The 16664-nt window shown below is 43.7% G+C and overlaps 1 protein-coding gene across 6 annotated transcripts in view; it reads left to right on the forward strand.

The window, feature by feature from the left end:
* LOC118371033 (pituitary adenylate cyclase-activating polypeptide type I receptor-like) overlaps positions 1-16664 on the forward strand; it is a 97362-nt gene that overhangs the window by 54470 nt on the left and 26228 nt on the right. For all 6 annotated transcript variants that reach the window (XR_008064049.1, XR_008064059.1, XR_008064062.1 and 3 more), the window contains exons 5-6: positions 1-94; positions 274-406. The exon at positions 1-94 is cut by the window's left edge and continues 4 nt beyond it. Coding sequence is in view for 1 of the 6 variants with exons in the window: in XM_052461752.1 (XP_052317712.1) it covers positions 1-94; positions 274-406 (227 nt within the window). In the remaining 5 variants the exon portion in view is untranslated. The remainder of the gene's footprint in view (positions 95-273; positions 407-16664) is intronic.

The raw sequence follows: 16664 nt of genomic DNA on the forward strand, positions 1-16664 counted from the left end.
CATACTTCTACACCATCAGTCAGGTGTACACCGCTGGATATGCCACCTCCCTCGTCTCCCTCATATCAGCCATCTTTGTCTTCACTGTGTTCAGGTAACACTAGGACATACTCAGTCCAATATTTATTCCTTAGATACACACAGATACATGATAAAGCTGTGATGATAAATAGATAACACTGGAAGACTGGATTGCGGTCATATAGGCATTAGAGTTCAATAACATGACAGGAAATGAAGTCAGTCTAACAGGAAGTTGACTCTCCTGTACAGGAAGTTCCACTGTACCAGGAACTACATCCACATCAACCTATTTTCCTCATTCATCCTGAGAGCCAGTGCCGTTTTCATCAAGGACGGAGTTCTGTTCGCTGATGAGAACCTGGACCACTGCTTCATGTCCACAGTGAGTGTCATGCTGTCATCAACAAGCGACACAAACTATACTGGACTTATTGTCTTAATACTATCTGTAACTCCCTGTCACACCTTCACCTGTCATATCACCATATATTTAGATATTCTATACCATATCTATATTACTGTCATGTAAGTTCATATAGTGTATACCACCGATTTCTACTAAGTTCCTGTGGCTGTATAGGTCTGTCTTCATCCATGCACTTTCCTCTTTTGAATGTCATTGCCTTCAGATGTATGACTCATCTTGTTGTATGGGAATAGCATCAGAGGGTGCTGTGAACGCTATCTGACTAGAGCACATTTTAGCTCATTGAAATGAATCTGTGAGAGACAGCGAGTCGAGACTTTCTCCTCCAAATACTTTTATGCTAAAACATTGGCCTGCTTCTAAAAAGAGTGAGTCGTCCAGTCGACTTTGGTCCTTTTCTGTGGCAGTGAGGCCATTGGATCAGAATATCAGTGGTGACTTATTAAGAGTGATGAAAGAGAGAGAGAGAGACTGATAAGAGAGACATAATGATGAGAGAGGGACAAAGAGAGAGAGGGGAGAAAGAGAGGGGAGGGGAGAGAGACAGATAAGAGAAGATAGATAAAGAGAGAGAGAAATAGAAAGGGAGAGGGAAAGAGAGAGAGAAAGAGAGAGAGAGAGAGAGAGAGAGAGAGAGAGAGAGAGAGGGGGGAGAGAGGTCTCTTGCACACCAACAGGACACCAGGTTCTATATTTAGAAGCTAAATCCACAGCACAGAGAGGAGATAGGGGATTACAGAGACTACTGCAGAAGTAGAGAAGGGTGGCAGTGTGATTGTGGCACAGGGAGTCACCAGAGGGGTACAGAGGAGGGGTGGAGGTGGCATTGTGATTGTGGCTCAGGGAGTCACCAGAGGGGTACAGAGGAGGGGTGGAGGTGGCATTGTGATTGTGGCTCAGGGAGTCACCAGAGGGGTACAGAGGAGGGGTGGAGGTGGCAGTGTGATTGGGGTTCAGGGAGTCACCAGAAGGGTACAGGGAGGGGTGGAGGTGGCAGTGTGATTGGGGTTCAGGGAGTCACCAGAGGGGTACAGGGGAGGGGTGGAGGTGGCAGTGTGATTGTGGCTCAGGGAGTCACCAGAGGGGTACAGAGGAGGGGTGGAGGTGGCAGTGTGATTGTGGCTCAGGGAGTCACCAGAGGGGTACAGAGGAGGGGTGGAGGTGGCAGTGTGATTGGGGTTCAGGGAGTCACCAGAAGGGTACAGGGGAGGGGTGGAGGTGGCAGTGTGATTGGGGTTCAGGGAGTCACCAGAGGGGTACAGGAGAGGGGTGGAGGTGGCAGTGTGATTGTGGCTCAGGGAGTCACCAGAAGGGTACAGAGGAGGGGTGGAGGTGGCCAGATTGGGGTTCAGGGAGTCACCAGGGGGAGGGGTGGAGAGGGGAGTCACCAGTGGAGGTGGCAGTGTTGATTGTGGCTGATTGGGAGTCACCAGAGGGGAGTCACAGAGGGGTAGGGGGGGTGGAGGTGGCAGTGTGATTGTGGCTCAGGGAGTCACCAGAAGGGTACAGGGGAGGGGTGGAGGTGGCAGTGTGATTGTGGCTCAGGGAGTCACCAGAAGGGTACAGGGGAGGAGTGGAGGTGGCAGTGTGTGTGTGTGTTTGGGTGATGCAGGCTTAAATAATTGAGGAGTGGTGCTCCTGGCTGATAGCTGTCCCTCCTGACCCTCACCCCCATATCGGCTGAAACCTGAATGGGCCCAACCTCACATAAGAGGACATATTGAGTCTGACCCTGATTAGAGTGTAATTACAACTCTCATAGACAAGCACACACACACACACAATTTTAGGCTAAAATAAATGATTATTGTCAATCAACAATGACAAGCCACCGTGGTCTGACAACTTGGATGGAAAATTACTGAGGATAATAGTGGATGATATTGCCCCTTGTATTTACCATGTTTTCAATATAAGCCCACTAGAAAGTGTGTGCCCCCAGGCTTGGAGGGAAGTAAAAGTCATTCAGAAACCTAAGAATAGTAAAGCCCTCTTTACTGGCTCAAATATCTGACCAATCAGCCTGTTACCAACACTTAGTAAACTTTTGGAAAAAAGGGTGTTTGACCAGATACAATAATATTTTTCAGTAAACACACTGACAACAGACTTTCAGCATGCTTATAGGGAAGGACATTCAACAAGCACAGCACTTACACAAATGACTGATGTTTGGCTGAGAGAAATGGATGATAGAAAGATTGTGGGGGATGTTTTGTTAGACTTCAGTGAGGCTTTTGATGTTATCGATCAGTCTGCTGCTGGAAAAGCATATTTATCATGGCTTTACACCCTCTGCTATAATGTGGATAAAGTGTTACCTGTCTAACAGAACACAGAGGGTGTTCTTTAATGGAAGCTTCTCTAACATAACCCAGATAGAATCAGGAATTCCCAAGGACAGCTGTCTAGGCCCATTACTTTTTCAATCTTTCCTAATGAGATGCCACTGGCTTTGACTAAGTATGCAGAATAAGATAGTCCTAACTGCAACTCTTAACAAAGAACTGTAGTTACTTTCAGAGTGGGTGGCAAGGAATAAGTCCGTCCTAAGTATTTCTAAAACTAAAAGCATTGTATTTGGGACAAAACATTCACTAAACCATAAACCTCAACTAAATCTTGTAATAAATAATGTGGAAATGGAGCATGTTGAGCATATTGATACAACAGCAGCAAAGATGGGGAGAAGTATGTCCATAATAAAGCACTGCTCTACCTTCTTACCAACACTATCAACAAGACAGGTCCAACAGGTTCTAGTTTCTACCTTCTTAACTACACTATCAACAAGGCAGGTCCTACAGGCCATAGTTTCTAACTTCATAACAACAGTATCAACAAGGCAGGTCCTACAGACTCTAGTTTCTACCTTCTTAACAACACTATCAACAAGGCAGGTCCTACAGGCTCTAGTTTCTACCTTCTTAACAACACTATCAACAAGGCAGGTCCTACAGGCTCTAATTTCTACCTTCTTAACAACACTATCAACAAGGCAGGTCCTACAGGCCGTAGTTTCTAACTTCTTAACAACAGTATCAACAAGGCAGGTCCTACAGGCTCTAGTTTCTACCTTCTTAACAACACTATCAACAAGGCAGGTCCTACAGGCTCTAGTTTCTACCTTCTTAACAACACTATCAACAAGGCAGGTCCTACAGGCTCTAGTTTCTACCTTCTTAACAACACTATCAACAAGGCAGGTCCTACAGGCCCTAATTTCTACGTTCTTAACAACACTATAAACAAGGCAGGTCCAACAGGCTCGAGTTTCTACCTTCTTAACGACACTATCAACAAGGCAGGTCATACAGACTCCAGTTTCTCTACCTTCTGAACAACACTATCAACAAGGCAGGTCCTACAGGCTCTAGTTTCTACCTTCTTAACAACACTATCAACAAGGCAGGTCCTACAGGCTCTCGTTTCTCTACCTTCTTAACAACACTATCAACAAGGCAGGTCCTACAGGCTCTAGTTTCTCTACCTTCTTTACAACACTATCAACAAGGCAGGTCCTACAGGCTCTAGTTTCTACCTTCTTAACAACACCATCAACAAGGCAGGTCCTACAGGCTCAAATTTCTACCTTCTTAACAGCACTATCAACAATGCAGGTCCCACAGGCCCGAGTTTCTACCTTCTTAGCAACATTATCAACAAGGCAGGTCCTACAGGCTCTAGTTTCTACCTTCTTAACAACACTATCAACAAGGCAGGTCCTACAGGCTCTCGTTTCTCTACCTTCTTAACAACACTATCAACAAGGCAGGTCCTACAGGCCGTAGTTTCTAACTTCATAACAACATTATCAACAAGGCAGGTCCTACAGGCTCAAATTTCTACCTTCTTAACAGCACTATCAACAATGCAGGTCCCACAGGCCCGAGTTTCTACCTTCTTAGCAACATTATCAACAATGCAGGTCCTACAGGCCCAAGTTTCTACCTTCTTAACAACACTATCAACAAGGCAGGTCCTACAGGCTCTAATTTCTACCTTCTTAACAACACTATCAACAAGGCAGGTCCTACAGGCTCTAGTTTCAACCTTCTTAACAACACTATCAACAATGCAGGTCCTACAGGCTCTAATTTCTACCTTCTTAACAGCACTATCAACAATGCAGGTCCCACAGCCCTAGTTTCTACCTTCTTAGCAACATTATCAACAATGCAGGTCCTACAGGCCCAAGTTTCTACCTTCTTAACAACACTATCTACAAGGTAGATCGTACAGGCTCTAGTTTCTACCTTCTTAACAACACTATCAACAAGGCAGGTCCTACAGGCTCTAATTTCTACCTTCTTAACAACACTATCAACAAGGCAGGTCCTACAGGCTCTAGTTTCAACCTTCTTAACAACACTATCAACAATGCAGGTCCTACAGGCTCTAATTTCTACCTTCTTAACAGCACTATCAACAATGCAGGTCCTACAGGCTCTAATTTCTACCTTCTTAACAGCACTATCAACAATGCAGGTCCCACAGGCCCTAGTTTCTACCTTCTTAGCAACATTATCAACAATGCAGGTCCTACAGGCCCAAGTTTCTACCTTCTTAACAACACTATCAACAAGGCAGGTCCTACAGGCCGTAGTTTATAACTTCATAACAACAGTATCAACAAGGCAGGTCCTACAGGCTCTAGTTTCTACCTTCTTAACAACACTATCAACAAGGCAGGTCCTACAGGCCCTAGTTTCTACCTTCTTAACAACACTATCAACAATGCAGCTCCTACAGGCTCTAGTTTCTACCTTCTTAACAACACTATCAACAATGCAGGTCCTACAGGCTCTAATTTCTACCTTCTTAACAACACTATCAACAAGGCAGGTCCTACAGGCTCTAGTTTCTACCTTCTTAACAACACTATCAACAAGGCAGGTCCAACAGGCTCTAGTTTCTACTTTCTTAACAACACTATCAACAAGGCATGTCCTACAGGCCCTAGTTTCTACCTTCTTAACAACATTATCAACAAGGCAGGTCCTACAGGCTCTAGTTTCTACCTTCTTAACAACACTATCAACAAGGCAGGTCCTACAGGCTCTAGTTTCTACCTTCTTAACAACACTATCAACAAGGCAGGTCCTACAGGCTCTAGTTTCTACCTTCTTAACAACACTATCAAAAAGGCAGGTCCTACAGGCTCTCGTTTCTCTACCTTCTTAACAACACTATCAACAAGGCAGGTCCTACAGGCTCTAGTTTCTACCTTCTTAACAACACTATCAACAAGGCAGGTCCTACAGGCTCAAATTTCTACCTTCTTAACAGCACTATCAACAATGCAGGTCCCACAGGCCCGAGTTTCTACCTTCTTAGCAACATTATCAACAATGCAGGTCCTACAGGCCCAAGTTTCTACCTTCTTAACAACACTATCAACAAGGCAGGTCCTACAGGCTCTAATTTCTACCTTCTTAACAACACTATCAACAAGGCAGGTCCTACAGGCTCTAGTTTCAACCTTCTTAACAACACTATCAACAATGCAGGTCCTACAGGCTCTAATTTCTACCTTCTTAACAGCACTATCAACAATGCAGGTCCCACAGGCCCTAGTTTCTACCTTCTTAGCAACATTATCAACAATGCAGGTCCTACAGGCCCAAGTTTCTACCTTCTTAACAACACTATCTACAAGGTAGATCGTACAGGCTCTAGTTTCTACCTTCTTAACAACACTATCAACAAGGCAGGTCCTACAGGCTCTAATTTCTACCTTCTTAACAACACTATCAACAAGGCAGGTCCTACAGGCTCTAGTTTCAACCTTCTTAACAACACTATCAACAATGCAGGTCCTACAGGCTCTAATTTCTACCTTCTTAACAGCACTATCAACAATGCAGGTCCTACAGGCTCTAATTTCTACCTTCTTAACAGCACTATCAACAATGCAGGTCCCACAGGCCCTAGTTTCTACCTTCTTAGCAACATTATCAACAATGCAGGTCCTACAGGCCCAAGTTTCTACCTTCTTAACAACACTATCAACAAGGCAGGTCCTACAGGCTCTAATTTCTACCTTCTTAACAACACTATCAACAAGGCAGGTCCTACAGGCTCTAGTTTCAACCTTCTTAACAACACTATCAACAATGCAGGTCCTACAGGCCTAGTTTCTACCTTCTTAACAACACTTCAACAAGGCAGGTCCTACAGGCTCTAATTTCTACCTTCTTAACAGCACTATCAACAATGCAGGTCCTGCAGGCTCTAATTTCTACCTTCTTAACAGCACTATCAACAATGCAGGTCCCACAGGCCCTAGTTTCTACCTTCTTAGCAACATTATCAACAATGCAGGTCCTACAGGCCCAAGTTTCTACCTTCTTAACAACATTATCAACAAGGCAGGTCCTACAGGCTCTAGTTTCTACCTTCTTAACAACACTATCAACAAGGCAGGTCCTACAGGCTCTAGTTTCTACTTTCTTAACAACACTATCAACAATGCAGGTCCTACAGGCCTAGTTTCTACCTTCTTAACAACACTATCAACAAGGCAGGTCCAACAGGCTCTAGTTTCTACTTTCTTAACAACACTATCAACAAGGCATGTCCTACAGGCCCTAGTTTCTACCTTCTTAACAACATTATCAACAAGGCAGGTCCTACAGGCTCTAGTTTCTACCTTCTTAACAACACTATCAACAAGGCAGGTCCAACAGGCTCTAGTTTCTACTTTCTTAACAACACTATCAACAAGGCATGTCCTACAGGCCCTAGTTTCTACCTTCTTAACAACACTATCAACAAGGCAGGTCCTACAGGCTCTAGTTTCTACCTTCTTAACAACACTATCAACAAGGCAGGTCCTACAGGCTCTAGTTTCTACCTTCTTAACAACACTATCAACAAGGCAGGTCCTACAGGCTCTAGTTTCTACCTTCTTAACAACACTATCAACAAGGCAGGTCCTACAGGCTCTCGTTTCTCTACCTTCTTAACAACACTATCAACAAGGCAGGTCCTACAGGCTCTAGTTTCTACCTTCTTAACAACACCATCAACAAGGCAGGTCCTACAGGCTCAAATTTCTACCTTCTTAACAGCACTATCAACAATGCAGGTCCCACAGGCCCGAGTTTCTACCTTCTTAGCAACATTATCAACAATGCAGGTCCTACAGGCCCAAGTTTCTACCTTCTTAACAACACTATCAACAAGGCAGGTCCTACAGGCTCTAATTTCTACCTTCTTAACAACACCATCAACAAGGCAGGTCCTACAGGCTCAAATGTCTACCTTCTTAACAACACTATCAACAATGCAGGTCCCACAGGCCCGAGTTTCTACCTTCTTAGCAACATTATCAACAATGCAGGTCCTACAGGCCCAAGTTTCTACCTTCTTAACAACACTATCAACAAGGCAGGTCCTACAGGCTCTAGTTTCTACCTTCTTAACAACACTATCAACAATGCAGGTCCTACAGGCTCTAATTTCTACCTTCTTAACAGCACTATCAACAATGCAGGTCCCACAGGCCCTAGTTTCTACCTTCTTAGCAACATTATCAACAATGCAGGTCCTACAGGCCCAAGTTTCTACCTTCTTAACAACACTATCTACAAGGTAGATCGTACAGGCTCTAGTTTCTACCTTCTTAACAACACTATCAACAAGGCAGGTCCTACAGGCTCTAATTTCTACCTTCTTAACAACACTATCAACAAGGCAGGTCCTACAGGCTCTAGTTTCTACCTTCTTAACAACACTATCAACAAGGCAGGTCCTACAGGCTCTAGTTTCTACCTTAACAACACTATCAACAAGGCAGGTCCTACAGGCCCTAGTTTCTACCTTCTTAACAACACTATCAACAAGGCAGGTCCTACAGGCTCTAGTTTCTACCTTCTTAACAACACTATCAACAATGCAGGTCCTACAGGCTCTAATTTCTACCTTCTTAACAGCACTATCAACAATGCAGGTCCCACAGGCCCGAGTTTCTACCTTCTTAGCAACATTATCAACAATGCAGGTCCTACAGGCCCAAGTTTCTACCTTCTTAACAACACTATCAACAAGGCAGGTCCTACAGGCTCTAATTTCTACCTTCTTAACAACAGTATCAACAAGGCAGGTCCTACAGGCTCTAGTTTCTACCTTCTTAACAACACTATCAACAAGGCAGGTCCAACAGGCTCTAGTTTCTACCTTCTTAACAACACTATCAACAAGGCAGGTCCTACAGGCTCTAGTTTCTACCTTCTTAACAACACTATCAACAAGGCAGGTCCGACAGGCTCTCGTTTCTACCTTAACAACACTATCAACAAGGCAGGTCCTACAGGCCCTAGTTTCTACCTTCTTAACAACATTATCAACAAGGCAGGTCCTACAGGCTCTCGTTTCTACCTTAACAACACTATCAACAAGGCAGTTCCTACAGGTTCTAATTTCTACCTTCTTAACAACACTATCAACAAGGCAGGTCCTACAGGCTCTAGTTTCTACCTTCTTAACAACACTATCAACAAGGCAGGTCCTACAGGCTCTAATTTCTACCTTCTTAACAACACTATCAACAAGGCAGGTCCAACAGGCTCTAGTTTCTACTTTCTTAACAACACTATCAACAAGGCATGTCCTACAGGCCCTAGTTTCTACCTTCTTAACAACATTATCAACAAGGCAGGTCCTACAGGCTCTAGTTTCTACCTTCTTAACAACACTATCAACAAGGCAGGTCCTACAGGCTCTAGTTTCTACCTTCTTAACAACACTATCAACAAGGCAGGTCCTACAGGCTCTAGTTTCTACCTTCTTAACAACACTATCAACAAGGCAGGTCCTACAGGCTCTAGTTTCTACCTTCTTAACAACACTATCAACAAGGCAGGTCCTACAGGCTCTAGTTTCTCTACCTTCTTAACAACACTATCAACAAGGCAGGTCCTACAGGCTCTAGTTTCTACCTTCTTAACAACACCATCAACAAGGCAGGTCCTACAGGCTCAAATTTCTACCTTCTTAACAGCACTATCAACAATGCAGGTCCCACAGGCCCGAGTTTCTACCTTCTTAGCAACATTATCAACAATGCAGGTCCTACAGGCCCAAGTTTCTACCTTCTTAACAACACTATCAACAAGGCAGGTCCTACAGGCTCTAATTTCTACCTTCTTAACAACACTATCAACAAGGCAGGTCCTACAGGCTCTAGTTTCAACCTTCTTAACAACACTATCAACAATGCAGGTCCTACAGGCTCTAATTTCTACCTTCTTAACAGCACTATCAACAATGCAGGTCCCACAGGCCCTAGTTTCTACCTTCTTAGCAACATTATCAACAATGCAGGTCCTACAGGCCCAAGTTTCTACCTTCTTAACAACACTATCTACAAGGTAGATCCTACAGGCTCTAGTTTCTACCTTCTTAACAACACTATCAACAAGGCAGGTCCTACAGGCTCTAATTTCTACCTTCTTAACAACACTATCAACAAGGCAGGTCCTACAGGCTCTAGTTTCAACCTTCTTAACAACACTATCAACAATGCAGGTCCTACAGGCTCTAATTTCTACCTTCTTAACAGCACTATCAACAATGCAGGTCCTACAGGCTCTAATTTCTACCTTCTTAACAGCACTATCAACAATGCAGGTCCCACAGGCCCTAGTTTCTACCTTCTTAGCAACATTATCAACAATGCAGGTCCTACAGGCCCAAGTTTCTACCTTCTTAACAACACTATCAACAAGGCAGGTCCTACAGGCTCTAATTTCTACCTTCTTAACAACACTATCAACAAGGCAGGTCCTACAGGCTCTAGTTTCTACCTTCTTAACAACACTATCAACAATGCAGGTCCTACAGGCTCTAGTTTCTACCTTTAACAACACTATCAACAAGGCAGTTCCTACAGGCTCTAGTTTCTACCTTCTTAACAACACTATCAACAAGGCAGGTCCGACAGGCTCTCGTTTCTACCTTAACAACACTATCAACAAGGCAGTTCCTACAAGCCCTAGTTTCTACCTTCTTAACAACATTATCAACAAGGCAGGTCCTACAGGCTCTAGTTTCTACCTTCTTAACAACACTATCAACAATGCAGGTCCTACAGGCCCAAGTTTCTACCTTCTTAACAACACTATCAACAAGGCAGGTCCTACAGGCTCTAATTTCTACCTTCTTAACAACACTATCAACAAGGCAGGTCCTACAGGCCTAGTTTCTAACCTTCTAACAACAGTATCAACAAGGCAGGTCCTACAGGCTCTAGTTTCTACCTTCTTAACAACACTATCAACAAGGCAGGTCCTACAGGCTCTAATTTCTACCTTCTTAACAACACTATCAACAAGGCAGGTCCTACAGGCTCTAGTTTCAACCTTCTTAACAACACTATCAACAATGCAGGTCCTACAGGCTCTAGTTTCTACCTTCTTAACAACACTATCAACAAGGCAGGTCCTACAGGCTCTAGTTTCTACCTTCTTAACAACACTATCAACAAGGCAGGTCCTACAGGCTCTAGTTTCTACCTTCTTAACAACACTATCAACAAGGCAGGTCCTACAGGCCCTAGTTTCTACCTTCTTAACAACACTATCAACAAGGCAGGTCCTACAGGCTCTAGTTTCTACCTTCTTAACAACACTATCAACAAGGCAGGTCCAACAGGCTCTAGTTTCTACTTTCTTAACAACACTATCAACAAGGCATGTCCTACAGGCCCTAGTTTCTACCTTCTTAACAACATTATCAACAAGGCAGGTCCTACAGGCTCTAGTTTCTACCTTCTTAACAACACTATCAACAAGGCAGGTCCTACAGGCTCTAGTTTCTACCTTCTTAACAACACTATCAACAAGGCAGGTCCTACAGGCTCTAGTTTCTACCTTCTTAACAACACTATCAACAAGGCAGGTCCTACAGGCTCTCGTTTCTCTACCTTCTTAACAACACTATCAACAAGGCAGGTCCTACAGGCTCGTAGTTTCTCAACTTCATAACAACAGTATCAACAAGGCAGGTCCTACAGGCTCTAGTTTCTACCTTCTTAACAACACCATCAACAAGGCAGGTCCTACAGGCTCAAATTTCTACCTTCTTAACAGCACTATCAACAATGCAGGTCCCACAGGCCCGAGTTTCTACCTTCTTAGCAACATTATCAACAATGCAGGTCCTACAGGCCCAAGTTTCTACCTTCTTAACAACACTATCAACAAGGCAGGTCCTACAGGCTCTAATTTCTACCTTCTTAACAACACTATCAACAAGGCAGGTCCTACAGGCTCTAGTTTCAACCTTCTTAACAACACTATCAACAATGCAGGTCCTACAGGCTCTAATTTCTACCTTCTTAACAGCACTATCAACAATGCAGGTCCCACATGCCCTAGTTTCTACCTTCTTAGCAACATTATCAACAATGCAGGTCCTACAGGCCCAAGTTTCTACCTTCTTAACAACACTATCTACAAGGTAGATCGTACAGGCTCTAGTTTCTACCTTCTTAACAACACTATCAACAAGGCAGGTCCTACAGGCTCTAATTTCTACCTTCTTAACAACACTATCAACAAGGCAGGTCCTACAGGCTCTAGTTTCAACCTTCTTAACAACACTATCAACAATGCAGGTCCTACAGGCTCTAATTTCTACCTTCTTAACAGCACTATCAACAATGCAGGTCCTACAGGCTCTAATTTCTACCTTCTTAACAGCACTATCAACAATGCAGGTCCCACAGGCCCTAGTTTCTACCTTCTTAGCAACATTATCAACAATGCAGGTCCTACAGGCCCAAGTTTCTACCTTCTTAACAACACTATCAACAAGGCAGGTCCTACAGGCTCTAATTTCTACCTTCTTAACAACACTATCAACAAGGCAGGTCCTACAGGCTCTAGTTTCTACCTTAACAACACTATCAACAAGGCAGGTCCTACAGGCCCTAGTTTCTACCTTCTTAACAACACTATCAACAAGGCAGGTCCTACAGGCTCTAGTTTCTACCTTCTTAACAACACTATCAACAAGGCAGGTCCGACAGGCTCTCGTTTCTACCTTAACAACACTATCAACAATGCAGGTCCTACAGGCCCAAGTTTCTACCTTCTTAACAACACTATCAACAAGGCAGGTCCTACAGGCTCTAATTTCTACCTTCTTAACAACACTATCAACAAGGCAGGTCCTACAGGCCCTAGTTTCTACCTTCTTAACAACACTATCAACAAGGCAGGTCCTACAGGCTCTAGTTTCTACCTTCTTAACAACACTATCAACAAGGCAGGTCCTACAGGCTCTAATTTCTACCTTCTTAACAACACTATCAACAAGGCAGGTCCTACAGGCCGTAGTTTATAACTTCATAACAACAGTATCAACAAGGCAGGTCCTACAGGCTCTAGTTTCTACCTTCTTAACAACACTATCAACAAGGCAGGTCCAACAGGCTCTAGTTTCTACCTTAACAACACTATCAACAAGGCAGGTCCTACAGGCTCTAGTTTCTACCTTCTTAACAACACTATCAACAAGGCAGGTCCTACAGGCCCTAGTTTCTACCTTCTTAACAACACTATCAACAAGGCAGGTCCTACAGGCTCTAGTTTCTACCTTCTTAACAACACTATCAACAAGGCAGGTCCTACAGGCCGTAGTTTCTAACTTCATAACAACAGTATAAACAAGGCAGGTCCTACAGGCTCTAGTTTCTACCTTCTTAACAACAGTATCAACAAGGCAGGTCCTACAGGCTCTAGTTTCAACCTTCTTAACAACACTATCAACAATGCAGGTCCTACAGGCTCTAATTTCTACCTTCTTAACAGCACTATCAACAATGCAGGTCCTACAGGCTCTAATTTCTACCTTCTTAACAGCACTATCAACAATGCAGGTCCCACAGGCCCTAGTTTCTACCTTCTTAGCAACATTATCAACAATGCAGGTCCTACAGGCCCAAGTTTCTACCTTCTTAACAACACTATCAACAAGGCAGGTCCTACAGGCTCTAATTTCTACCTTCTTAACAACACTATCAACAAGGCAGGTCCGACAGGCTCTAGTTTCTACCTTAACAACACTATCAACAAGGCAGGTCCTACAGGCCCTAGTTTCTACCTTCTTAACAACACTATCAACAAGGCAGGTCCTACAGGCTCTAGTTTCTACCTTCTTAACAACACTATCAACAAGGCAGGTCCGACAGGCCTTTTCTACCTTAACAACACTATCAACAAGGCAGGTCCTACAGGCTCTAATTTCTACCTTCTTAACAACACTATCAACAAGGCAGGTCCTACAGGCTCTAGTTTCTACCTTCTTAACAACACTATCAACAAGGCAGGTCCTACAGGCCCTAGTTTCTACCTTCTTAACAACACTATCAACAAGGCAGGTCCTACAGGCTCTAGTTTCTACCTTCTTAACAACACTATCAACAAGGCAGGTCCTACAGGCTCTAGTTTCTACCTTAACACTATCAACAAGGCAGGTCCTACAGGCCTAGTTTCTACCTTCTTAACAACACTATCAACAAGGCAGGTCCTACAGGCTCTAGTTTCTACTTTCTTAACAACACTATCAACAATGCAGGTCCTACAGGCCCTAGTTTCTACCTTCTTAACAACACTATCAACAAGGCAGGTCCTACAGGCTCTAGTTTCTACCTTCTTAACAACACTATCAACAAGGCAGGTCCTACAGGCCTAGTTTCTACCTTCTTAACAACACTATCAACAAGGCAGGTCCTACAGGCTCTAGTTTCTGCCTTCTTAACAACACTATCAACAAGGCAGGTCCTACAGGCTCTAGTTTCTACCTTCTTAACAACAGTATCAACAAGGCAGGTCCGACAGGCTCTAGTTTCTACCTTAACAACACTATCAACAAGGCAGGTCCTACAGGCCCTAGTTTCTACCTTCTTCACAACACTATCAACAAGGCAGGTCCTACAGGCTCTAGTTTCTACCTTCTTAACAACACTATCAACAAGGCAGGTCCTACAGGCCGTAGTTTCTAACTTCATAACAACAGTATCAACAAGGCAGGTCCTACAGGCTCTAGTTTCTACCTTCTTAACAACACTATCAACAAGGCAGGTCCTACAGGCTCTAATTTCTACCTTCTTAACAACACTATCAACAATGCAGGTCCTACAGGCTCTAATTTCTACCTTCTTAACAACACTATCAACAATGCAGGTCCTACAGGCTCTAATTTCTACCTTCTTAACAACACTATCAACAATGCAGGTCCTACAGGCTCTAATTTCTACCTTCTTAACAGCACTATCAACAATGCAGGTCCCACAGGCCCTAGTTTCTACCTTCTTAGCAACATTATCAACAATGCAGGTCCTACAGGCCCAAGTTTCTACCTTCTTAACAACACTATCAACAAGGCAGGTCCTACAGGCTCTAATTTCTACCTTCTTAACAACACTATCAACAAGGCAGGTCCGACAGGCTCTAGTTTCTACCTTAACAACACTATCAACAAGGCAGGTCCTACAGGCCCTAGTTTCTACCTTCTTAACAACACTATCAACAAGGCAGGTCCTACAGGCTCTAGTTTCTACCTTCTTAACAACACTATCAACAAGGCAGGTCCGACAGGCTCTCGTTTCTACCTTAACAACACTATCAACAAGGCAGTTCCTACAAGCCCTAGTTTCTACCTTCTTAACAACATTATCAACAAGGCAGGTCCTACAGGCTCTAGTTTCTACTTTCTTAACAACACTATCAACAATGCAGGTCCTACATGCCCAAGTTTCTACCTTCTTAACAACACTATCAACAAGGCAGGTCCTACAGGCTCTAATTTCTACCTTCTTAACAACACTATCAACAAGGCAGGTCCTACAGGCCGTAGTTTCTACCTTCATAACAACACTATCAACAAGGCAGGTCCTACAGGCTCTAGTTTCTACCTTCTTAACAACACTATCAACAAGGCAGGTCCAACAGGCTCTAGTTTCTACCTTCTTAACAACACTATCAACAAGGCAGGTCCTACAGGCCCTAGTTTCTACCTTCTTAACAACACTATCAACAAGGCAGGTCCTACAGGCTCTAGTTTCTACCTTCTTAACAACACTATCAACAAGGCAGGTCCTACAGGCTAGTTTCTACCTTAACAACACTATCAACAAGGCAGGTCCTACAGGCTCTAGTTTCTACCTTCTTAACAACACTATCAACAAGGCAGGTCCTACAGGCCCTAGTTTCTACCTTCTTCACAACACTATCAACAAGGCAGGTCCTACAGGCTCTAGTTTCTACCTTCTTAACAACACTATCAACAAGGCAGGTCCTACAGGCCCTAGTTTCTACCTTCTTAACAACACTATCAACAAGGCAGGTCCTACAGGCTCTAGTTTCTACCTTCTTAACAACACTATCAACAAGGCAGGTCCTACAGGCCCTAGTTTCTACCTTCTTAACAACACTATCAACAATGCAGGTCCTACAGGCTCTAATTTCTACCTTCTTAACAGCACTATCAACAATGCAGGTCCTACAGGCTCTAATTTCTACCTTCTTAACAGCACTATCAACAATGCAGGTCCTACAGGCTCTAATTTCTACCTTCTTAACAACACTATCAACAATGCAGGTCCTACAGGCCCTAGTTTCTACCTTCTTAACAACACTATCAACAAGGCAGGTCCTACAGGCCCTAGTTTCTACCTTCTTAACAACACTATCAACAAGGCAGGTCCTACAGGCCCTAGTTTCTACCTTCTTAACAACACTATCAACAAGGCAGGTCCTACAGGCCCTAGTTTCTACCTTCTTAACAACACTATCAACAAGGCAGGTCCTACAGGCTCTAGTTTCTACCTTCTTAACAACACTATCAACAAGGCAGGTCCTACAGGCTCTAGTTTCTACCTTAACAACACTATCAACAAGGCAGGTCCTACAGGCTCTAGTTTCTACCTTCTTAACAACACTATCAACAAGGCAGGTCCTACAGGCCCTAGTTTCTGCCTTCTTAACAACACTATCAACAAGGCAGGTCCTACAGGCCCTAGTTTCTGCCTTCTTAACAACACTATCAACAAGGCAGGTCCTACAGGCTCTAGTTTCTACCTTCTTAACAACACTATCAACAAGGCAGGTCCTACAGGCTCTCGTTTCTACCTTAACAACACTATCAACAAGGCAGGTCCTACAGGCCCTAGTTTCTACCTTCTTAACAACACTATCAACAAGGC

This window comes from Oncorhynchus keta, chromosome 1, assembly GCF_023373465.1.
Source record: "Oncorhynchus keta strain PuntledgeMale-10-30-2019 chromosome 1, Oket_V2, whole genome shotgun sequence".
NCBI lineage: Eukaryota > Metazoa > Chordata > Actinopteri > Salmoniformes > Salmonidae > Oncorhynchus > Oncorhynchus keta.